This window comes from Sinocyclocheilus grahami, unplaced genomic scaffold (assembly GCF_001515645.1).
Source record: "Sinocyclocheilus grahami isolate Dianchi unplaced genomic scaffold, SAMN03320097.WGS_v1.1 scaffold196.1, whole genome shotgun sequence".
NCBI lineage: Eukaryota > Metazoa > Chordata > Actinopteri > Cypriniformes > Cyprinidae > Sinocyclocheilus > Sinocyclocheilus grahami.
In genome coordinates this window covers 1,929,693-1,955,640 of record NW_015505375.1, presented here as the reverse complement: position 1 = coordinate 1,955,640, position 25,948 = coordinate 1,929,693, and the positions used below count along the sequence as shown (strand labels likewise).

At 35.1% G+C, this 25,948-nt stretch overlaps 2 protein-coding genes across 3 annotated transcripts in view; one reads left to right on the top strand and one right to left on the bottom strand.

The window, feature by feature from the left end:
* Positions 1 to 5,802, bottom strand: part of LOC107595093 (unconventional myosin-Ie-like) — a 58,321-nt gene extending 52,519 nt beyond the window's left edge. Inside the window, exon 1 of the mRNA XM_016285406.1 lies at positions 5,474 to 5,802. Coding sequence (XP_016140892.1) covers positions 5,474 to 5,476 — 3 coding nt within the window. The 5' untranslated portion in view covers positions 5,477 to 5,802. The remainder of the gene's footprint in view (positions 1 to 5,473) is intronic.
* A 2,100-nt stretch (positions 5,803 to 7,902) lies between these two features.
* LOC107595080 (myotubularin-related protein 10) overlaps positions 7,903 to 25,948 on the top strand; it is a 33,373-nt gene continuing 15,327 nt past the window's right edge. For both annotated transcript variants that reach the window (XM_016285386.1, XM_016285385.1), the window contains exons 1-2: positions 7,903 to 8,371; positions 9,748 to 9,808. In XM_016285386.1, coding sequence (XP_016140872.1) covers positions 8,312 to 8,371; positions 9,748 to 9,808 — 121 coding nt within the window. In that variant the 5' untranslated portion in view covers positions 7,903 to 8,311. The remainder of the gene's footprint in view (positions 8,372 to 9,747; positions 9,809 to 25,948) is intronic.

Sequence of the window (25,948 nt, the reverse complement as noted above, 5' to 3'; positions counted from 1 at the left end):
TATATATATATAAACTATTAAAACTTATTTTTATTTGAGACTTTTTTGGCTGCTACTATACATAACAGTCTGAGGCACATACAGATATGCAGGGCTCAGTACTAAAACATTTTTAGATAACCAAATTACAAGCAATAGCAGAAAATAAATACAATAGTACAAAGACACAAATAACAGAAAATGTAATAATCAAAACAGCACTGCATAGTCTTCAATGCATACATCAAATATAGATTAATCCTTATTAAAGTTACAAAAGTTATTCAGTCAAGAGCAGTAAGATTTTTGTCTTTGAAAGCATTAGGATTATTATTAATTTATTATTAGTCTTGCTTTCACAAGTCCAAATGCACAGAACCAACAAATGCGTTCACTTTCTCAACTGTTAAGACAAACTTTAAAACATACATATTCGCAAACGTTAAGATATAACCAACTGTGTTTACTAACTAGGATATTCGCCAAGACGCGCATTTTGATGTAATTTTGTCTGTATTTGTTCATCCAAGCACAAAAAGAAGCGAAAGAGAACTCCATTAAGTATTTGCGTGCTGGATGTGTGCACATAGAAAACTTCTCACATGGCGCTCGACAGTTCTGTAAACTGTCCCGAGCGTCTTTTACGCTCGTCCTGGCTCCTGGGCAGTCCTCATTATCGTAACCTGTGGTAATGCATAGACGGACATTGCGTGAAAATGTGGACAGTGTCAAAATGAAAGTCCCTATTTATACTACAGGTATCATTTTTTTACACGTTGCATTGATACATCGTATCGTCAGACATTTGATAAATGTATCGATCTACAAACCCAATTCCAAAAAAGTTGGGACACTGTACAAATTGTGAGTAAAAAAGGAATGGAATAATTTACAAATCTCATAAACTTATATTTTATTCACAATAGAATATAGATAACATATCAAATGTTGAAAGTGAGACATTTTGAAATGTCATGCCAAATATTGGCTCATTTTGGATTTCATGAGAGCTACACATTCCAAAAAAGTTGGGACAGGTAGCAATAAGAGGCCGGAAAAGTTAAATGTACATATTACATACTGAATATAATTAACAAGAGGCTTTTCTGTACACCTCCTGTCTATGATGCATACGAACAGAAAATAAGTATCCACTTTCAAAACTGAACCATATTTGACATGTGCACCCCTTGACCTGCTTTTAGAAGCCTTTAGCACCAGTGAATCCGCATAAGACACTAATGCAGGTGAGAAAAACAGGAGAGGCAAGGTGAGAGGAGCCAAACATGAGCTGGCAGGAGCACAGCAACAATGATCTCGTTTCACAGCTGAAAGTTCATCTCTGTGCTTCTCAAGACCAACTCTTTAAGGAAACTGGGCCACATACTGAATATAATTAACAAGAGGCTTTTCTGTACACCTCCTGTCTATGATGCATACGAACAGAAAATAAGTATCCACTTTCAAAACTGAACCATATTTGACATGTGCACCCCTTGACCTGCTTTTAGAAGCCTTTAGCACCAGTGAATCTGCATAAGACACTAATGCAGGTGAGAAAAACAGGAGAGGCAAGGTGAGAGGAGCCAAACGTGAGCTGGCAGGAGCACAGCAACAATGATCTCGTTTCACAGCTGAAAGTTCATCTCTGTGCTTCTCAAGACCAACTCTTTAAGGAAACTGGGCCTGCATAGAGTCTAATCTACTTTTCATTGGGGATAAAGTGAGATTTTTACATCAGTAATCTAAACAAAAATATTAAAACTGTGGCCTAGTGGTTAGCACACATACTCTGACTGATTGAGCCATGAAGCTCTTTAGGACATGTTTGTCCATTCTATACTGTTTGTACAAATAAAAATGGCAAAAAAAAATAACAACCTAGCAATACATTTATGTAAACAGGTAGGTCTGCTTTGCATATACACTACTGTTAAAAAGTTTGTGGTTGGTCAGTTTTTTAAATGTTTTTGTAAGTATCTTAAGCTCATCAGTGCTGCATTTATTTGATGAAAATGCAGTAAAAACAGTAATAATATTACAATTTGTTTTCTATCTTATATTTTAAAATGTAATTTATTCCTGTGATGCTGTTAGTCAACACTCTACGCACACTTTGGCAATATAATTGCCATTGGCTAGTACATTTTTTAGTTTAGTTTCGCCAGACTGGTATACTATTTTACACACACACACGCACACACACACAGTACAGATCGTTTGACGGAGAGTGAAACTCTAAAGCGCTCAGTCAGAGAGTTCAGCGAGTGAAAATATATCTATGCTAAACGTGTAATTAGCCTCTAACACACACACACTGGTGAGTAAAATCTAATAATTTATTAGCCAATGGCTAACGATAGACATTATTTAGTCGCCCAGAGTAAGATTTAGTTGCACATGCGAGTGATTTACTCGCAGTGTAGAGGGTTGTGTTATGGTTCTGTGCTATACAAGCGTGCAATGAAAGAGTAATTGAAGAAACAGTCTTTTAATAATAAATCCACAGGAAAATAAACACAAGGAATCCAGAAGCAGGGAGTAGCACAAAACACAATAGAACAAAACAATAATCGGGAAAGGAGTGAACAGAACAGGAGAAATGAGCACAGGTGAACAGAATGACAATCAAGACTACGCGGGAAACTAGGTCAATGGAACTAAACAGGACAGGAGAACAGGAACAGGGAAAATCACAAGTCCATAACCATTACAAATGCAAAGCTGAATTTTCATCAGTCATTACTCCTGTTTTCAGTGTCACATGATCCTTCAGAAATCATTCTAATATGCATTCTAATATTTCTTATTATTATCAACGATGAAGACAGTTGTGCTGTTTAATATTTTTGTGGAAATCATGATATTTTTCATGAATTGAAAGTATAAAGAACAGCATTTATTTATTTATTTAAATAAAATAAATGTATTTAAATAAATAAGTCGTTTTAATGAATACTTGCTGAAAGAAAGTACTAATTTCTTAAAAATATATACATGTGGGTGGCTTATAATAGCACAATTCTCTAACAAAATTATGATCTCCAGGAAGAGACTAACTTGACATTTAATGGGGTTGATATCAATAGGAAGAACCATCAATGAAAAGGTCAATAGAGATTTTTCAATTAAGGGTTTATTTCAGTCCAATTAATGTTTTCATTCATCTTTTTAAACTGGCATAGTAAACGAACCATATAAATCTTTACTTGAACACATCAGTGGATATGATCTTTTATATCCAAGCTACTGGGGGTGAACTTCTAGATTGGACGTTTTTAATAAGCACAGTTCAGTCAGTGTAGTTCAGAACCAACAATAAAACAGCATCAAAGAAGCCAGCATCAAAGACGCTAGCTGATACTGAGAGAAATTCATTGCCATGCCTGGAAATGTATTTATACTGTATGTTAATACACAAAAATACTGACTAATGGGGACCACATATTTCAGCCATCCTACTAGACATTTCTCTCATTTGGGTGAGGGTTGCTGACTCTTTCAGAAGGAGTCTGGATTCCTCAGCAATCTTGTGGTGGTGTGACATAGAGGTTTTGAATAGGGGAATGTTACTCAGCATGTACCGCCCATCTGCAGCTTTTAATGCAAAACATATGCTGCCACACTGACCTACTATTCAGCATCTGGCAGAGAAAGAAAGAGGAAAAGAGGAGTAAAAAAAGAAAGTGAACAAAGCTACCATCCTACCAGATACAGCTTAACCTGTAAAACCACTTCTGAAATATCGAGGCCAATCACACTGGACCCAGATCCACCAAACAATGGTGAGGAGACAAGCAAGATATTGACTTGATATCTTTCTTTTAAAACAAAGAGGCCACAAAAGCAAGACTGCTCTTCTCTAAAATGATGAAATAAATATTAAACAAAGTGTTCAGTGTGTTTGGCCCGAAGATATCATGGGCATTACGGACAAAAATGCCCTCATACTACATACACAAAGCTTTATGAATTAGTTTTCTAAGTAGAGTAGATGAGGCATATTGGTAACTGAGTGATATGTTACATAATCAAAATAACCTAAATTGCTCTTGCACAGCTGGTATACATCATAAAATTGGACACTGTTGTGTAACAGACATTACCTCCAGTTCATATTTCAGAAATCATTTAATTTCCTTTGAGCTGTCATGACCAGAGTAGAATCATCACGTCTTAATGGATCACTCATGATATCTGTGATATTGTGACCATATGACCACAGCTAAACACAAGTCTGCTTATTCTTTGCAGAAAAAAATGCTTTATCAAGACCGAATGATAATATTGCAATACATACTAAATACCACAGACAGCATGGAGCATCAACAAAAAGGGTTTGTCCCATATGCATAAAGCCCAAGGGAAACTAGTTCCACCGGCTTCATGGCTTGCAGAGAATGTCTCTGCGTGCACTGAAGAGACAGCTGAACTGGATTTACTTGTTTTTCACCTGATCTGTAGGCTTCCTGTTCTTCACTAGCTGACAGGCTGAAAAAGACACTGAATGTGAGACAAGCAGGGTCTGTGAAAGCATCCTACCATGGGATCCAAGGATCATACAAAGCCGAAAACAATCAAGCGTAACAGAAGCCTAATATTGCTTGAGGAGCTATGAAAAAACGGTGTCGCTTTCCACCATAACAAGAGGAAACGGTCTCATTGAGGACACACGCATAAGCACACCCACTTATTCAAAGCAGAACCCAGCCCATCCTTATGGGCATATGTACGGAAGTTAGTTTCACATGTGACTACACCTACCTGCATCTCTGTGTGTCCTGTAACCATGGACACTACTGTTTGTAACTTAGTTTTCTACTGTTACATAAGACTAAGTGTGAGTGAAAAATAATTGCAAATGTGTCTAACAGGAACACTGATCTGGGAGAGTGGAAACACAATGGTTATCTATCTGACTCAAGCCTGGACAAACACATAGTGCTAAAAATAGCAAGAAACTAGGTTGTAACCAGGACCAGTATAAGTACAACCTGTTCAAGAAGGGCTGAGAATTAGAGACTGTTTCTATCTAAGTGAACAAGAGATGGAGGGCAAACAATAGCTGAATACGACACCCAGCAGGAGCTGATAGACCAGCCACTACATTCATAAGATTTTCATAATAACAACAACAAAACGTACACAGGGTGGATGTACATACACAAATCCCTGGTTAATTTAAATTTATGTAATTAATATAGAATGAAAAAAAAAATGTTTAGTATAAGTTTGTTCTTGTTTTGACCACTGAAAGAAAAGATCATTTATGATACCAATTACATATATTAGTACCCTATTACCCTATACGATTCAGTGAATGGTCACATCTATCTATTTATTTATTTGTAAATGACCACAGAAAGAAGTTACAAAAATAACAACAAGTAGCTGCTGTAGCCTACTGCATGTCGATAAGGATGCTGAAAACAGGAGCAGTGTCTCGTGTTCATCTCTGTCGTACGTGACCTGTGGGAAGTACATTTTCACTCACCATTTTTATTCGTTTATCACAGCGCAGCCGATCTTCTGATATAATCCGTTCTGCAACTGGTTATTAAAACAAAATAAGCCTATTAAAAGTGTCTGGGTAATGTCACGGTCTCTTTTGGCCTCTGGTGCTGTTAAACGTCTCCTCAGGACCAGTGTCGCCGCTCCATAATAGTGTACACCGCGCCGGTAAACCGCTCGAGCGCACTGCCCGTACTGCAGTGAGCGTCTGCTCTACAAAGTTCAACTTTGTGGCCGCTGGTTGACGGAATCAAAGAGGAAAACAACCCATAAATGGAGAATTTCGTGCGTTGCCTTTGGCCAATAGGAGCGCCGCTCGGCGCGTCATTCCGAAGGGAATCCCAGCAGATGATTTCGGGTGTATTAATGCGCGTCCCATATGCGCAGGGAGCTGCGTACAATATATTACTACTATATCACTGTACTGAACAATAAGTTCAATTAGAATACAGCAATATAATTGAAGCACATTGTAATTATTCAAAGCAGACGTATAGGTTATCGTTATATCTTACCTTTAATTTTATCAGTGAGTTTGATTGTGAAGTATCTATATGTTAAATTCTATTATGAAACAAACAAACAAACAATAAGATGCTTTTTTGGAGTTCAAATCCAGATTTTTCATGAAAGGTCGTTTTTATATATTTTTTGAAAATGTTTATATCATTCTAAATTATATTTATATAATTTATTATTTTTATTTATATTTTCAATATTTTTGTTCTAGCCTATATTTATATTACGATCATTTATATGTAATATTATATTATCAGTAGTAGTAGCCTATATGTAAATGATCATTACTTGTTTTAAATGTTCATATAAACACTTTACAAAACTCTTGTTCAGGCCATAACCTTTTAAGTTCTCCTTTTAGCAGCTCACATTTCAAGGGGAACCTTTAGTTCACAATTTTTAAGGAACCTTTGACAACTTTTTAAGAGAAACTAAACCAACAAGGACTGGCAAAATCCCTCACTCTATCCATCTATTTACAGCCGTGAAGCAAATTGCTTTTATAGGTTTAAATTAAAGAGTACACTACTGTTCAAAAGTTTGGGGTTATTTATTTATTTTGTATAAGAAAATAAATGATTGCTTTTATACAGCATTGACACATTAAATAGATCAAAAGCGACAGTAAAGACATTTAAGATGTTACAAAATATGTCTATTTAAAAAAATCATGTTTTTCATAAGAATTGCTAATACATTGATAACCACACTGATAATAATAAGAAAATTCTTGAGCATCAAATCAACAAATGATTTCTGAAGGTTCGTGTGACAGTGTCACTGACTGGAGGATGGCTTTGCAATCAAAGACAAATTACATTTTAAAATATATTAAAACATAAAAAAAGTTAAAAATATTTCAAATCATTTAGATATTTAACACTAATACTGTTTTCACTGTATTTTATCATATGAACGAAGCATGAGATTCCTCTTTAAATAAAACATTAATAATCACAACGACCTCAAAACATTTAAATGGTAGTGATTATATTATATTTTATTATATTTTTAACCTGTCCAACTTGACAATCATATAGCGCGTTCAGGTTTAGGCATTACAAGAGAAATGGATGATAACATGAAAGCATTTTATAATTGTATTTGAGAAAGGTATTCTGAGTAAAAGAGAACTGTATTTTCATCTTGTGACTGCAAGGGGCAGTCGTGACCTTACTGAGACTCTGCATGCAAAACTACAATCATTCCAGTAGGTGGAGCCATAGTCCATTAATACACTCCAGCTAAACTATGCAAAACATTGAAAACGGTCTACATATATATATACTCGTTTATTAAACTGTTCTGCACTTGTATAAGTATGTTAAGAAAACTGTCACCCCATATGTTTGACATCTGGACGACTGCTAACCTCAATAGTCAAGCCTTCACTTGGTTTGATAGTAGTATCCTCCGTAACTCAAGTGTGTTTGCTGTAAACAGTGTTTACTTTGTTAATGATTTTTTTTGTCAAAAGGGACCACAGCACTACATGTATTTAGACATGTAGGGTAAGATGGGGCAAGATTCCCTCCTTTTAGAACAGTGTGCATTTACTTTTAACTTGTATCATATTTAGATCTAAATTTAACATGTGCAGGATGATGAAGCATCAGCCAATGTGTTACTAATGGAAATAAATGAATATATATATAACATTTTTAAGAAACATTTAAATAGTGGACTTATAAAGCGTATTCTCTGCATTCGAATATTTAAAATTCTAGTAAGCCCAATTCTAGCTCATATATAGAATTAAATATATATGTTAAAACGCTTAATATATTTGGAATATTATAAACAATATGAACATTCGTATTTAAAAAACAAAACGCTCCAGTGGTCCACAGGGCTCGCCATAGCTCACTCCTCCTGGTTTTTGTGGTCCAGAGCTCAAGCACGCTGCACCTCCCCGTTCCTCCTTTAATAAACATGGCTGAACTGAACACGGAGGGTGGATTACAGCACCAGCACAGGACTCGCACACACTCACACTGTTGATTCACACAAGAAGACTGAGCATGATGTGAATGTTTACAGCAGGGAGCCAAAGCAGCAAAAGTTTGAGTTTGACAGCCGCTAACGAAGAGACTTGAGCGGGACAGACCAGCTCCAGCTGAGATACTACTGCATGCAAAGCGTAGACTAAATACTGCTTTCGCATTTATAGAAACTATGCGTGTCTACTGAAGAAACCCTGGATTTAATGCTCTGAAGTAGCCCAAAACAGGTTGGCTTACATTTGAAAGAGTTTTAAGCTGCTCTTATATGGATTTACAGTTTGTTATATTGTCCCGTTTAAATGATGTTCTCCGGTAAACAAACGAAGCCGACTTTTAAGTCTTATCTTCCTCCACTTCAGGTGAGTGAGACACTTGCATCATGCTAACGAGTAGCAGCTAAAACAAAGTTGTCATACTCGTTTATTAAACTGTTCTGCACTTGTATAAGTATGTTAAGAAAACTGTCACCCCATATGTTTGACATCTGGACGACTGCTAACCTCAATAGTCAAGCCTTCACTTGGTTTGATAGTAGTATCCTCCGTAACTCAAGTGTGTCTGCTGTAAACAGTGTTTACTTTGTTAATGATTTTTTGTCAAAAGGGACCACAGCACTACATGTATTTAGACATGTAGGTTAAGATGGGGCAAGATTCCCTCCTTTTAGAACAGTGTGCATTTACTTTTAACTTGTATCATATTTAGATCTAAATTTAACATGTGCAGGATGATGAAGCATCAGCCAATGTGTTACTAATGGAAATAAATGAATCTGACATGTACATCTAACTCATGGAATGTTTTAATAATGACCCCAAGAATTATAATTACAAGTGTTACTTAAAAAAAAAAAACCATTACAACACTAGAAACAACGAATTAAACTGTTCTGCACTTGTATAAGTATGTTAAGAAAACTGTCACCCCATATGTTTGACATCTGGACGACTGCTAACCTCAATAGTCAAGCCTTCACTTGGTTTGATAGTAGTATCCTCCGTAACTCAAGTGTGTTTGCTGTAAACAGTGTTTACTTTGTTAATGATTTTTTTTGTCAAAAGGGACCACAGCACTACATGTATTTAGACATGTAGGGTAAGATGGGGCAAGATTCCCTCCTTTTAGAACAGTGTGCATTTACTTTTAACTTGTATCATATTTAGATCTAAATTTAACATGTGCAGGATGATGAAGCATCAGCCAATGTGTTACTAATGGAAATAAATGAATCTGACATGTACATCTAACTCATGGAATGTTTTAATAATGACCCCAAGAATTATAATTACAAGTGTTACTTAAAAAAAAAAAAACATTACAACACTAGAAACAACGTGCCAACCCAAAGATTCTCATTTATCTTTTCATTTCAAAATAAAACAATAGTTTTTGCTCCACAAATCTAAAAACATTTAGTGTCAAATTCCTCATTAACAAATAGACACAAAAACCGTTGACATTCAACACAACACAGTGTCACCGATCACTATTTTTCAGAGACACAAAAATAGATCAGTTAACGGTTTTGACCATTTTTGAAGAACCTTTGTTTATATGAACAAATGTTGATATTCAGAACAAATGACAAAATGAAGAAGAGCATAGCCACGCATTAAATGTGTTGAAATGAGATTTTGTGCCATATGGTCAAGAGAAAAATGTAAGCGGGAAGATATAGGTCTTGCATACCTGCAAGAGATGAAGTGATTTTAAGTGTTTTTAATGTTTTACACAGACTGACTCGAAGAAAAGTCCTCAACTGCCCATCAAGAAACTAGAAGCAAAACTTCTACCAGGTAAGTGACTTTCAGAACTATTTACTCTGGAAGAAAGAAAGCTGAATCAGTTATCATGACAAACAACTCATAACGGTCACAGGATTGGGGGGGTGTGGCTTAGAAGATGAAGATTTGGTCTGGTAATTGAATGTTTGTAGGTTCAAACCCCCGTGGACTATTTCACAAAGCTGGTTTCAGTGGCTACTCAGATGAGTTAGAGTTTAGTTTGAGCAAATTCTGGTTTTTCAGGTTCAAGAAGATGGATTGGTTTTACTTGTGCTCATCACCATAAGATCAGCTGTGAGCAAAGTGACATACTGTATATCTGATGCAGTAAAGTCACTCACTGTATTTCTTCCTCCAAATTAAAGCAGTTCACAGGTAAAGCAATTAAGAAGAGCATAGCCACTCATTAAATGTGTTGAAATGAGATTTTGAAATGAGTTAAGCAATTTTCACATTTGTTTTGTATTTCATTTTTTAAAATATAAGTACAAGCTTTATAATATATAAAGCTTTTGAATTGGTTAAATTGGCACGTTTTATTTTAAGCTCTTTGTGAACCTATATAAATTAATAATTAAATTCAGTTGATTCACTTGCATTAATATAGTCAGAAATATTCTTTGAGTTGGCTTCTTGAATTCTCATGGCAGCAGCAGTATTTTTTCTCCCTTATAAATACGTTTAAATTCATGATATTTTCAACGATTTCTTAATCTCCAGAAGAGAAAAGAATTGCGCTGACTCTCTCAGAGGAAGTGAATCAAGCTGATGCTCTCCATGCAAAAGTTTGCAGATGCCAAACTTTAAAATGCTATGCTCCAAAGTTAATCATAAACTCTGGATCAACCCCTGAACTGACAGAGAACATTTATAACAAGTTTTCTGAACTTGCTGAATCTGATCTAAGCCGGTTGGTATTTGTTTGGTTTCGTCAACTCTAAGCCTACTTGTTCAACTAGTGTAGCAGACCACTGAATAGGCTGGTTTATGAACTGCGTTTTTACTAGGATTGCTTTTGTAAATTGTACAGTTAATTACTTTCGATCAGAAAGCATCTGCTAAATGAAAACTAATGTCATTTTAACAATTTGGTGGTTCTTGTTTCAATCCCCTCCCTTTGCTGTTCAATATGCCACATTTTGGTACATTGTCAATCAACAGAAGGCCACCTGTTAGTTTCCATAGCAATCAGTTGTCTTTTGCCCTTTTCTCTATTTTTACCATTGCATCACCAATCAGCTTCTGCTATTGTGAGGTGAACATTTGGCAGGAGAGAAGTGCTTGTGAAGGAGAGAGAGAGAGAAATGAAACAGAAATGATGTCTTAAAATGAGTGAAATTGAGTGACCAGTTGAACATGATATTCACAGAGGTCCTTCCTGTATACAGAACAGTATCTTATCCAGCCTGTTTCCTGCACTTGTGCAGCCTCTGAATTTTTAATGCGTGTCCTTGCATAATGAGCCTGTGATCTGCCATGGTTTGTTGTGTTTGGGTTTTGATGCCAGCTGAAGTGTTTACAGAGGGTCTACGATGCAGCTTCCTCTAGACGGCATTTTAATGCCATGCTCCCTGATTTGTGAATTGTAAGTAGAGCAAGTATGTGAGGTTAAGAAGATATTATTGAGATTTTTTGAAAATCATTGACTCTCTCCCATGTTGTACCAAACATGTATGTCTTTCAATTCATTCTTCTGTGGGACGAGAAAGGAGACGTTTTTAAGAAATGCACCGGTTGCTCTTCTAGGGATTGGAGCTACTTCAAAAATGATGCAAAATCACCATAAATGTATTATAAACAGACCAAAATTTAAATTATTATAATCTTTCTTGCTAGTGTTAACTTGAGAATTGCTGTGACCAGCGTTGTGAACCGTATCACTCCAATCGTGACTGAAACATCAAGGCTACTTCTACATTAATCCGGATATATTTGAAAACTGTGCTTTCTTTGTCCACACTAGCATTTTCAAGTGTTTTCCAAATTGTGCTCATCTAATACCTCAGTTTTCACAGTCCACACTACAATGCAAAAACAGCATTTTCAATAGGGATGCTCCTATCCACCTTTTTTGCCTCCGATATCGATTCCGATACCTAGGGTTCGGTATTGGCCGATACCGATTCCGATCCGATACCAGTGAAGTTTTTTTCCCTCATTTAAATAAATGTAGAATTTATATATCTCTGTGTGTGGAACTGATAATCATTCTTTCACAATCTACTAGATACAGACTACTTCATTATAAAGAAAAATAAAATAAACAAATATGAAAAAATATAGGCCTATGTATATTTATAATCTATGACAAAAATGTATCATAAACTAGGTTAGTGGATAATTCGGCAGCAAAATTTATTTCTAGAAAAATCAGTGCACAATAATTTTAGAAATCCAAACATTTAGTGAAAAAACAATATTTTGTGGGGAACAAATAAAAGTGTTGCACTAAATATGGTAAAATGTTACACATTGCTATTTGTATTATTATAAAATCCATTCATTAAAAACATTCATGAATGTATTTATTTATAAATATATACTATAAAATTAAAATACATTTATTTTAAATGTATAGCATATTTTTTAATAAGGCAACAACATATGATAGATACGATAGGACAAAACAAATACAGTGCAGCACGAACTGTTTTTGTACAGTCAACCCGGACAACTACGGACACCTTGGCAATTGAATCGCCATTGGCTAGTATATATTTTTGTTTACTCGCCAGACTGAAATACTATACTATATATATATATATATATAAGTTATGCCATTTTACAAACATATATAATGTTTGTAAAATGGTACAGCTTTTTAAATATCTGAAAGTACACTTTTAATATCAGTCAGTCAAGCATTATAATATGATAATCAAGTATTATTTAATAATAGAAGTTTAGTAATTAGAATTAAAACTTGGTAACCATGAACTTAGGACTGGTGCTGGTGCTTTTTTTGGTCATTCAGTGTTCCTGTAAAAAAAAAAAAGAACAATAATACTGATAAGATATTATTATTATACGAATTCTACTCATAAGAACAATATAAAAACGCACTAAGGATTAATGAGGAACTGGATTCATGAATATTAATCAGGTTGTGTGCGTTTGCTCGAACTGATTCGCTGAAATCAAAACAGGAAGGATAATTGGTGAGCACCAGCCAATGAGATTGTCGTTTGTGCATTAGTTCCGCCTACTACAGGAAAACCCGTCAGTTCTTAAAAGCTGAAGAATTCCAAAGGAACTCTGTTATCTTTACAGGAAAATACAACAAAGTATATGGTTTACATGTAGCGCATCAATTCTGCATGTTATGTAAGACTCTCGCTCGCTCTCGCTCTTTGCGCGTGTGAGAAAGTGGCGGCGAGTCGTGCGCCTTCACACTAGAGTTTACGTTACGACAAATACACAAACACAGGTGTGCTGCGCATCCATTCAAATGAACTGAAAAATATCACAGATCGCTTGACGCAGAGTGAAACTCTGAAACTTTAATGTAAGGACTTAAATATTCATATGTAGCTCACATTAAGCTATCATATGGCTTCAGAAGTAACACAGAATAATTCGCACAATCGAGAAAAAAATACCCGATACCCGATCCGAGAAAAATGACACTATCGGAGCGATACCCGATATGAATATCGGATCGGTGCATCCCTAATTCTTCAACTTTATGAACTTTAAGCATCTTCAAAAATCTGCCTCAGTGTGGACTGAACTGCCGAAACTAAAAAATGTGTTTCAAACGCTTGAAGGGTTAGTTCACCCAAAAATGAAAATTCTGTCATTAATTACTCACCCTCATGTCGTTTCAAACCCGTAAGACCTTCGTTCATCTTCAGAACACAAATTAAGATATTTTTGATGGAATCTGACAGCTCTCTGACCCTGCATAGACAGCAACGCAACTGAAACGTTCCCAAGTCCAGAAACGTAGCGAGGAGATCGGTGAAATAATCCATGTGACATCAGGGGTTCATCCGCAATTATACGAAGCTACGAGAATACTTTTTTTTTGCGCAAAAGAAAAAAAAAATAGCAACTTTATTCAACAATTCGTCTCCTCCGCATCACCCTGGTGCCATTTTGGAGAATATCCGCTGGATGTAAACAGTGTATGCTGTTCTGTGTCAGTCACGCCGGATCTGTTTCCTACATTGTTGTGATTTGATCTGAACAAAAACAGCGTATCCACGTGACGCAGCTGACACAGAACAACATATGCTGTTTACAGGGAGGAGACGAATTGTTGAATAAAGCCGGGTTTTTTTTGGGGGGGGGGTTTGCGCACAAAGTATTCTCGTAGCTTCGTGTAATTGCGGTTGAACCCCTGATGTCACATGGATTATTTCACCGATCTCCTCGCTACGTTTCTGGACTTGGGAACGTTTCAGTTGCGTTGCTGTCTATGCAGGGTCAGACAGCTCTCAGATTCCATCAAAAATATCTTAATTTGTGTTCTGAAGATGAACAAAGGTCTTACAGGTTTGAAACGATATGAGGGTGAGTAATTAATGACAAAATTTTAATTTTTGGGTGAACTAACCCTTTAAATTGGGACCGATGTAGATTTAGCCTCAGACCAGTTTTATAAATTGGATTAACTGATTCATTAAAAAATTATTTATTTACGAAAATTCTAAAGCATTTGATTTAGAAGACATGAAATATAACAAAACATATAAATCATATAAACCAATCTTATGATTCTTTTCGTGCAGTTTTGAATTTTTTTTAAACTGAAAAATTTCGCTCAGAAATGTCGACCAGTGCATGGTGTCTTCCATGTAAGAAAGTCATATTGGTTTTGAACAAATAAATTTTGAGTAAATGATGAAAGAATTTCATAATTTTGGGTTAACTATCCCTTTAAAATCAGCTCTTGTGCAGAATGCAAAAATGTATTGCTTCTATGGCAACATTGAGAAAATTTACCTTTTCATTTACATATAATCATTTAGCAGACTTAAAAAAGAAGACAATAGAAGCAATTAAACCAACAAAAGGGCAACAATATGTAAGTGCTGTTGCAAGTCACAGTTCGTCTAACACATTACACATAGCAAAGTTTTTTTTCATTAATAATTATAAAAATAATAGATAGAATGGAAAGTGTTAGTATTCATTTCCATTTCTTGAAAATGGCTAAAGACTTGGGTTGTGTTCGGCAGGTCATTCCACCAGCTGGGTACAGTGAAGGTATAGGTCTGTAAAAGTGATTTAGTGTCTCTTTGCAAAACGCAGTAAAAATCTTTTGAGTATAAAACATATTTTAATTGAATGTCCCATTTTAAATAATACTAGGCAACGTTTTTATTCAGAAAATATATTAATAGACATTTAAAAAAAATAATTATTCTGGTACGATTACATTTTTTTTGTCATGCATTAAGCTGAAAGACTCTATATAATTGTTCTTATTTATTGTTCTTAATTATTTTGTTCTTGTCATTATTTTTATTATATGTATGTTTTTGTATATTTGTACATATTTATTTATTTATATATATCTATATACAATTTTCAAACAAAACTGTTATATAATTGTTTTGAAATGATATATATGACTGAATTGTGAAATTAAAATGTTTCCTCTTGCCATGAATATAGCCACTGCTGCTGACATGGCGTTAAATCACAAATAAATAAATAAATCTTTGCAGAACGCAAGCTTCTGGAGGGCACGTAAGTCTGAAGTAGTTTAGGTATAGCGGAGCAGAGCTGTAGGCAAACACCAGACTGATAAATTGATAAAGCAACTTGTTTCCTCTGCTTATTTGAACACATTCAAAACTAGTTTGATGTTTCAAACATCAAAAAAAATTAATCAAGAGGTTAGTATCATGACACCGTTTCTGTAGGAGACTGTTTGATTCGGTCCCATTATGGTTTTAAAAATGTGATCTATTATTATACCTGTTCCTGCAACTGCCATTGCCAAGCACACTTGAATAGAGTGTGTACCCATCTACCTTTAATCCTAATGTCCTGGTTCTTCTGAAGAAAGGCTTCATGTTCTGACAGGTAGTTTTGACCTCACACAGTCTATTAACCTTGAGGATTTGCCTTTTGTTCTGTCTTACCTTTCTAACCCATGCAATGGCAGATCAGATATTTTCAAGCCATTAACAGAGGTCTTAATGCAACCAGACAGTTTCTCTGTTCCTAGAAGTGTTGGGAAACAAACAGAAAGGCGACTTCTGGGGAAGGAATCGGCGTTTAGGCGTTCACTCCTTATAATTAAGCCACATAACATGGACCTTCCCTGTTTCCAAAATAGATGTGCTGTGCATTTTTTAGTTCCTCATCTGTAATTAAAACAAAACCTCCCTTGTCACTGTGTTTTGTGGACTGTGGTGATAGTAGGGTGGCACACGGTGTGGTGAAGTCACTGCAGAGGTTTGAATACTCTTGCTAGTGTACACTAATGCACATCAGAATATCAAAGGAAGGGTTTCTTTACAAGCTTCTTATTGCCTGTTTAAATATGGCTGTTTTTTTATAACCAGCACAAGTTGACTAAGCAAATGCTACCATTCAGATTCTGTAAAAATAAATAAATAAATAAAGTGTGTGTGTAAAAGAAATTAATTACTTTTATTCAGCAAGGCAGCAAGGACATGATAAATTGATCAAAAATGACAGTAAAGACATTTATAATGTTACAAAACATTTTTTCAAACAAAATGCTGTAAAATACATATTTCAAATAAGCACTGTTCTTTCTATTCATCAAAACATCCTGAAAAAAATATATATCATGGTTTCTTTCCACAAAAATATTAAGCGGCACAACTGTTTTCAAAACTGATGAGTATATGTTTTTTGATCACCAGAATCAGCGTATTAGAATGATTTCTGAAGGATCATGTGACACTGAAGACTGGAGTAATGACTGCTGAAAATTCAGCTTTGCATCACAAGAATTAAATACATTTTACAATATATAAAAATAGAGAACAGATATTTTGGATAAAAAAAAACATTCACAATTTTACTATTTAAACGGTATAAACTCTATTTGCCTTGGCGAGCAGAAGAGACTTTCAAAAACATTTAAAAAAATCTTACCTTCCTTGAACTTTTGAAGAGTAGTGTTTCTTGTTGATCTATTTATGATAAGTGAACACAGATATAACGCTTGCAGTCACATGAATTATGTTGTCAATTTGGCTTTTAAGAAGTATGTGACGGACATCTTTAAGATTTTGAGACTCACAATATCACTGTGCCATAAAAGTTTTATTTTTCACTCGCTCTCATTTGTTGAATTACAATAAATTGCAGATTTTAAAATTGTTCTATTTCAAAATAGAAATCAGTCATTTTAAATGCGGATTTCGTAGCAATTTCGGCATCACATTATAATGTACAGTATGAAAAATATATATCCAGGGATATTAAATTATCACTGTGAGCACTAGATGGTAATCAAAGGAAATTGATGAAACTTAATTCTTAAAGGTCTATTGGATTTCTGTGTTTGCAGACATGTAAAGAAAACTGTGTCATACTCTGAGGATGGTTTTAGGTGTGTACGTGGTGACATTTTAGCAGAATGTATCCATTCAGATTGACCTCCTACTGACTGCTCCATTTAAATCTCTCCACCACTCCCTACACACACATGGAGGCCCAATGGTGCCTGCCTAGTCATCCCAACAAAACATGGCCGTTGTCTCATGAACGGTGTTCTTTTACAAACCCACGCAAGTCTCGCAGAATTCCAAAATCCCTGGTAGCCCTTTGGGCAGGCATTTTTAACATTTTGGTAGACCGAGATGAATTTAACTAGCCCAAATATAAAAGAAAATCGCAAAGGAGTAAAAAAAAAATTAAATAATTCAAAACACAAATATCAAGGAATGAATTTTATTTCACTATTTACAGGGTATCTGCAGGACTTTTAAAAATCAATTTAAGGCTTTTTAAGCGCCTTTTTAAGAACTGCACAAATAAAATGAACAATGTATGAGCAGGGTAGGGCAACGTCTATGATAACATAGGGCTGGACAATAATTCAATATCAATATGTATCGCAATATACTTTTTTTTAATAACGGTGATATGATTTTTAAACACATTTCCGATATTTCGATATACATTCCCAGTGTTTCCCATACATTGATTTATTTGTGGCGTTTGACTTCGTTGAATAAACATGAGCACTGCATGTTTCAAACTCAAAACGTGTCGCGGGTGTTTTATATGAATGTATCTCTGAAGGGAACCGACTGTCTTCAAAATAGTTTAGATGGCATTTTTATCTGATAAAGTAGCGTTGATGAGCGGCGCTACTTTGTTTACAGCCATTACTGGAGAAAGCGTTAGTTCCACCGCTCACAGCGCCTCCTGCTGGCAGACAAGCAGTTTGCATTTTCAATAATAAACCCATTTCCAGCAACATGCTTTTGTTGTTGCTCTGTTTTTTTGTTTTCTGAAGCAACTCGGAGCATGTTTCATACTCGTTATCCTGGTTAATGCACGTTTTAATATGCTGATTTGCTGATTATCAATATTTAAAACAGTTGAGTACATTTTTTCAGGATTCTTTGATGAATAGAAATATCCAAAGATCAGCATTTATCTGAAATGAAAAGCTTTTGTAACATTATACACTATACCATTCAAAAGCTCTTTTTAAAATTTATATTATAGAAATTATTACTTTCATTTAGCAAGGATGTTTTAAATTGATCAAAAGTGATGATAAAGACATTTACAATGTTACAAAGGATTTCTATTTCAGATAAATGCTGTTCTTCTGAACTTTCTATTCATCAAAGAAACCTGAAAACCGCTGTTTTCAACATCATAATAATAAATGTTTTTTGAGCAGCAAATCAGAATATTAGAATGATTTCTGAAGGATCATGTGACTGGAGTAATGATGCTAAAGCTCTGCTTTGAAATCACAGGAGTAAATTATATTTTCAAATAGAAAACTGTTATTTTAAATAGTACAAATATTTCAAAATGTTACCGTTTTTGCTGTATTTTGGATCAAATAAATGCAGGCTTGGTGAGCAGAAGAGAATTCTTTAAAAAACATTAAAAATCTTACTGTTCAACAACTTTTGACTGGTATGTTAGCCTATAGTTTGAAGTAAAAAAATATTCATATTAATAAGGAGAGTCTGAGATTTATTTGACAGTGATTTCACATTTCATGTTTATATGAAGGCTGAATACCAGTAAAAGGTGAACATTTATTTATTTGCGCCATTTTTTCCTAAAATATTATATAGTTTTATAGGAGTAGGTTTCATAGAGTTGGCAAATTAATTTTTCATACGTTTGTAGGTACAGACATCTGTTGTGGCCGTTCTTGGCCGTTTTTATGAGGCTTTTTTAATAGTGTTCATATCGATATCGGAATTATATCATATCGACCGAAATTAAGAAATATATTGTGATATAAATTTTGGCCATATCGTCCAGCCCTGTTTAAACATGTATTACAGTTTTAACAAATCTATATAATTTATTTTTTTTATATTTTGCAAATTTGACGTGTGTGTGTGTGTCAAATTTGTGAAAAATGTATAAAAAAAGTCTAAATATTTGTTTGTTGTTAACTCATTTAATGCATTTACTAATTTTACCAAATTCCTATACATCCGTGTTATTTTGATGACTTCACTATTATTTTAAATGTGTTGTTTTCTGTATTATTACAGAATAATACAGAATAAATGTGTGCACTCTTAGGGAAAAAACTGGGGCAGTGCCCTTTCAAAATTTACACTTTTGTACCATATTTACCCCTATAGTGTGCATATTCTGACACTATTGAAAACATTTAATGGCATCTCTGATTATTTAAATGTAATTTATTTAAATTACCAAGCTTTGTTAATATTGTTCATATATTATTATATACTGTATTATTCAGTTACATTTATAATTAACTGAATTTTAAATAGATCAATTATTTATATTTCTGTCATGACAACTCTCGGAGAGTTTATACATAGCAACGTTAATGTGCTGATAATTTTGTCTCTGGTGCTAGAGTTCATCGTATTTTATGTCATTGCAGCTTCCATACAAAGAATGGAAAATTAGTCTGCGCTGACCCAGAACAACATTGGACGCAGGACAGAGTTGAGTGCCTAAGGTATGAGAACGTATCTTATCAATCACTAACATAAAATGCAGTCTTATCTCATATTATACCCTTAAGAAAATTAACTGATGGAAAACAAATGTTCCCTGTGCCCTTTAGAATGAAGGCTGCAGAAGTGAAGACTGATGGTTTTTAAAGCTTTAAGAATGCCAAAATGGAGAGGATCTTCTGGAGATGTTTATTATTATTACTATTATTATTATTTTGGACTGTTTCCCTCTTTAATAAAGAGATCTTATATTCTATATATTGGCATCACTTAATTGCACTCTTGTACAGAGTATATATGGAGGGGAAATACAAGGTAACTTTACTATACTGTGGATTTTAAACCTCTTGTGTTTATATAATGCAAAATATTTTTTAGCTCTTTGTATTGAGCTGTTAACTCACTAATTCAGTTCACAATTTTTTTGTTCACAATTTCAGATACTATTTAAATGTTACCTATAAAGACTGATGTATTCACAGGAATGATATATTTGATATTGTTCACAAATGGCTCTTAAGGGTGCATGTATTTTTGTCGTTATTTTGTGGAATGATTTGACTAACCCTTTGGTTAGTCAGTGTTGCCCTCTACTGTTAAAGCTATGCCAATATGATAAAGTAGGAAATGTTTTTCCATTTTTAAAAACGTAATAAACATTTTATACAATTGTATAGATAAGTAGTTTTGGTATTATATTACATTTCTCTTATATGTATTTTTAAATAAAGTTCCTTAATTTCACTGCATTTTTGTGATGAACTACAACTCTACAATGAAGCACTACAATGTCATTGTCCTTTGTGTTTCTGAATTGTGGTCCTTAGCATTTGCCCCAAAATGAAAACACAAGCTAACTATGGGTTTCCGGGCCTCTGGGTGGTGTTTTTAACTTATTTATAAGGCAAAACATTTCAGAACTCTATATATTGAGATGGGTTAATTATTAACTCACTAATTTAATTCTCTATTTATTTATTTATTTATTTGTACTAATAAATAAAAAACCTTTAAATGTACTCACTTATTGTGCTCTATACATCAGAGTAATCCACTTGACTGCAGTCCATCAATTGATGTCTTAAGAAGCAAAAAGGTGTGTTTGTAATATATTTTTGGGTGAACTATTCCTTTAAATTCAAAGCTGGTGAAACCATCAGAACAGTCTTTGAATGGGTTTAGATGAGGTCATGAGAGGGAAATCATAACTTAGTAAATCTATAGATTTCCATGAAATCTAACACACCATGTGTCATAACAATCAGGTGCATACATGAAAAGATTTTCCAGGGAAAAAAATAAATAAAAATTCTTTACCTGCACATTTTCAAGAGATAACCATATTGATTTAAAAAACAAAGAAGAAGAAAAAGTCTTATTTGGATGGCTGGGATCTAGGCCGGCCCAGAATTGTAACCTTTTCGAGCCATTTTGCTACAGACGGTGTTGAATTGTTTGAGCTGCGCTGAATTTTCTGCAGATCTTCTCTTATTTAAAGGCACAATATGTAATTTTCGCCGCTAGAGGGCGCATATTCAAAATAAACAAATAGACAGAGGCGTAGTTTGATGACGCAGTGACTGAGTGTGGAATCATGGGAGTTGTCGTCTTTATCCCCACAGCCGATGCAATCCCACGGGACTCGGGCAGAAATCATGTTCATGGATGAGCTAATGATTTATTAACGTAGTAGAATGAAGCAGGGTGAGGCTGAAAGCTGTCGAAGCAAAAGGAGGCCGCTGAACGAGCGCGACACACGTCTCGAAAGCAGCGGAGCTTTTATTATGCCACAGTCGAGCGCTTCCGCTCCTTCCGGTCGTGCGTATGTGGGGCTGTTTTATCATACATTTGAAAGTTCTGTTATAATGCAGGCTTGGTGAGCAGAAGAGAATTATTTAAAAAACATTAAAAATCTTACTGTTCAAAAACTTTTGACTGGTATGTTAGCCTATAGTTTGAAGTAAAAAATATGAATATTAATATTAATAAGGAGAGTCTGAGATTTATTTGACAGTGATTTCACATTTCTTGTTTGAATGAAGGCTAAATACCAATAAAAGGTGAACATTTATTTATTTGCGCCATTTTTTTCCTAAAATATGATATAGTTTTATAGGAGTAGGTTTCATAGAGTTGGCAAATTAATTTTTCACAAGTTTGTAGGTAAAGACATCTGTTGTGGTCGTTCTTGGCCGTTTTTATGAGGCTTTTTTAATAGTGTTCATATCGGAATTATATCGTATCGACCGAAATTAAGAATTTATATTGTGATATAAATTTTGGTCATATCGTCCAGCCCTATGATAACATTAAACAGTAAAATGACATGATTTACAGTTCAGATACAGGTTTTCACAAAAACAAAAAATCTCACATTTCAGAATTTAAACAACTTTTAAGAAAAGGGAGTCAAACCAGCGTATAAATTATTACATATAAATATATATCTTTGTGTCTTAATTGTTTAGATTTTTAGAAGCCACATTAGCTTCTTTCACATTTACAACACTGCGTGTTTGCTGCGTAAAAATGTTGATCGATTTTCGCTGTGTTCTGAGCAAAAGCAGCAGACGGGCTTATTGAAAATGCAAATCACTGATCTGTAAAATGATTAGTGATGCAAATTCTTTTTCTGCCAATAGGTGGGGCTTTTGAAACAACAGAAATATAGTGGTTTCCCCAGTAACGCTTGGACACAAAGCAGCGCTGTGCTCATAAGTGCTGCTTTATCGAGGGGTAGCTGCAGCCTGGAGCAATGGACATACCGAAAGCAGGCATTCCGAAAGGTGAATCAGTAAAACAGAAACTAACCCTCCCCCCACACCCGGACAGACAGCTTTGCCGACCTATCATGGAGACCTTTCGCCACGCCCATTACTCCAGCCTGCAGTTATCCCTACTTGGCTTTATCAGGCATTAAAGGAAAGATAAAATGAAAATGCCATCAACACTTTTCTGAAGACAGTCGGTTCCCTTCAGAGATGCATTCATATAAAAACACCCACGCTGCATTTTGACTTTAAAACATGGAGCGCCCAAATTTCTTCCATGAAATCACAGGCTTTTGAAGTTTTATCATCACATTAAGCTATATTGCTATTCTTGTCTTTCTGTCCCCAATTGAAGAAATCTTGAAATTCTAATTAAGACTTTTCTTATACTATATTTAAGACTTTTATGGCCTTAAATTTGAAACCACTACATTGAAGAATTTTAAGGACCCGCAGGAACCCTGTATTAAAGATAGCCCGTCAGGCAGGGGATCATACATTTTTGGTAGCCTGACTGAAAGATACAATAGCCCCGGGACGTCGGGCTAGAGTTTTTGCAAGCCCTACCATGCACACATTTTCTCTCTCTCTCTCTCTTTCTCTCTCTTTCTCTCTCTCTCTCTCTCTCTCTCTCTCTCTCTCTCTGTCTTTCTGTTTGGCCTCTTGTTATCATGTTGCTCTGATCCATTTACGTGTAACTTTTTGCAGCACAATGCAACAAGGACAGTCCGACCTGTCCTACCCTTGCAGTATTCATCATCATCTTCTCTCCCTGCTTTAGCCATAGACACCATTTTACTCTTTAACTCTGCTATAATTCTTGTCCAAATTCAAAGAAAAAAACAACAATCCAAAGTGTACTGATGAAACATATCAGCCGCAAAAACACCCATTTTCTAACAGGATGTAAAGACAGGAAGCCTGATCACATGATCATATCTAAATATTTAATGCTGTTATATTTAGGTGCAGACTGCCTTTAACTTGTCTTAGGTCATTTAATCAGGTTTGATGTCAAGTGTGTATTATTAATGGCATGGCTATGATGTGTACTCTCAAGTGTTGTCATTTCTGAAATGTCAAACCATCGACATCAGGATATACTGTGTAGTTTGATGTGATCAAGTTAAATTACACTATACTGTTCAATAGTTTTATATTTTTTTAAAATGTTTTTGAAAGAGGTCTCTTATGCTCACCAAGACTGCATTTATTTGATAAAAAATACAGTAATTCAGTAACATTGTGAAATATTATCCCAATTAAAATTTTTTTTTTTTTACACATACCAGCTTCATCACTGTGTCTGTCACGCGACTCTGTTCCCCTTTCGGGCTTGAACTGATGGTAAAACTGACATTATTTACTGTCTTAACATTTATTTTGAAAGATGAAGCTCGCGATTATGGTAAGGGGGGTTACATTTCCGACGAGTGCTTGCGGTGTTCGGCCAATCACAATGCACTGGGTCAGCTGGCCAATCAGAGCAGACTGCGCTTGTCGGAAGGAGGGACTTTGTAGAAAACGAAGCGTTTGAGAGAGGCGGGGCATAGAGGACCTTCAATAATGTACAGTATTTGAAAAATAATGTGTTTTTTGAACATTAAAGCATGTCAACATATTCTGTTACACCAAATACACAAAATAATGATATTTTAAAAAAGCACCATACGACCCCTTTAAAAAAAAAAGTCACAATATACAGTATTATGCAAATTGTACAATGAGATGTGATTCCATTCTCTTTTATAAACTGATCTTCACTGGCTGTTTATTGATTAACCACCAAACAAGTATTTCAATGTGACTGTGTTTGGCTGTATTCATAGTGCATCTGCATTTCCTTCTCATCTGCAGCCTGGCCTGATCTTCTGCTGTGTACTGGTAGATCAGTGAGGATGAGCTGCTGGTTAATCCCTGTAGAGCGCTGATCAGACGCACAATGATACTAGTCATGGCCATTTACAGGCCAGGCTGCATGTAGAGCGGAAGAGGAAGTTGTTTGAAATATGCGAGTGGGTGTGTGCCTGTGTGAATATGTGAGAAGATGGGTAATAAAGATTGTGGGTCTTCATACTAAGGTCTTAAAGTTAGCTATAAAGTAGGGCTAGTACATGGAATCTGTAGACTTTTTTTCAATCTTCACTTATTGTAGGAGGGAAAAAAATTATGTTTTAAAATGTAAGTATGGTAAAATGTGTTCAACTGATGACACTAGTAAATGAAAGCATTTATACCAAAATGTCTAAGAGATAAATATGCAAGTAGTTGTTGATGATGTTCAGAATCTTCGGAAAACTGCTGAACTTTCTCCAGAATTCTGTGGGCTCAGATTCCAAGCAGGTGTAGTCATAGGTTAATTGTTTTTCTTTGAAAATCAGCTGGCTGGCCTACTGTTTTAGTGGCTTGGCATGTAGTGAAGTGTTCACCATAATTGTGCCTGAGATGCAAATGCTCTAGCAGGGCCCAACCTCCATCTTAGCTAGCCTGCACCCTGCCCTACTGTAACCCCTGAAACAGGCCCAGCTGTGAGACAAACACTCCTCCCCACACTCACACATAAAGTGCTCCCAGCTGGAGTTTCTTCTCCCTCACTCTTCCTCTCCGCAACTTGATTATTCTTCTCCAATATACACAAATGTGTATATCTGAAATGGGGGGAATCTGAAAGATTATATTATATTATTATAGCTTTATTGTTATAGTTATCATTATAGTTATTGTCCTTAGCGTAAATGTCTCTTTAGAATGACATTAGTTCCATTCTAAATACTCAAAAGCTCAGCATATAAACTAGAATTACTGGTACTAGTGAGTATTATTAGTGCAAACAAAATGTCTTTGTGACTGTCTTTCCAAAAACCTGATGTTTCTGTATTCTGAAAGCCTGGGTTTCTTCCTGGTACAACTGACTTTGATGAACTTGTGCTCTTTTCCTGTTTGTGTAAAAAAAAAAAAAAAAAGAGGTTCGGGATTCTCAGCATGCGTATGCACACTCTGTACATGGTAAAGGTTTATGTGACTGTTAATCAGCACAACAGGTCATTTCTTTTAATAGGGCATAATTTTTCTTCCAACATGAAAGGAGAGTCATAGGAGAGAAAGCTTTCCATGGAAAGCCGTTAGGAAGGGGCTCAAGTTTGTGTTACCTAAGTGGTCAGCAATCCAGAAGTTGCTACTGAACTAATAAGAAACTGCTGCTGTATTGTGGAGGATTACAGCTTGTTTGTTTGGCAAAAAAAAAGTGTTTC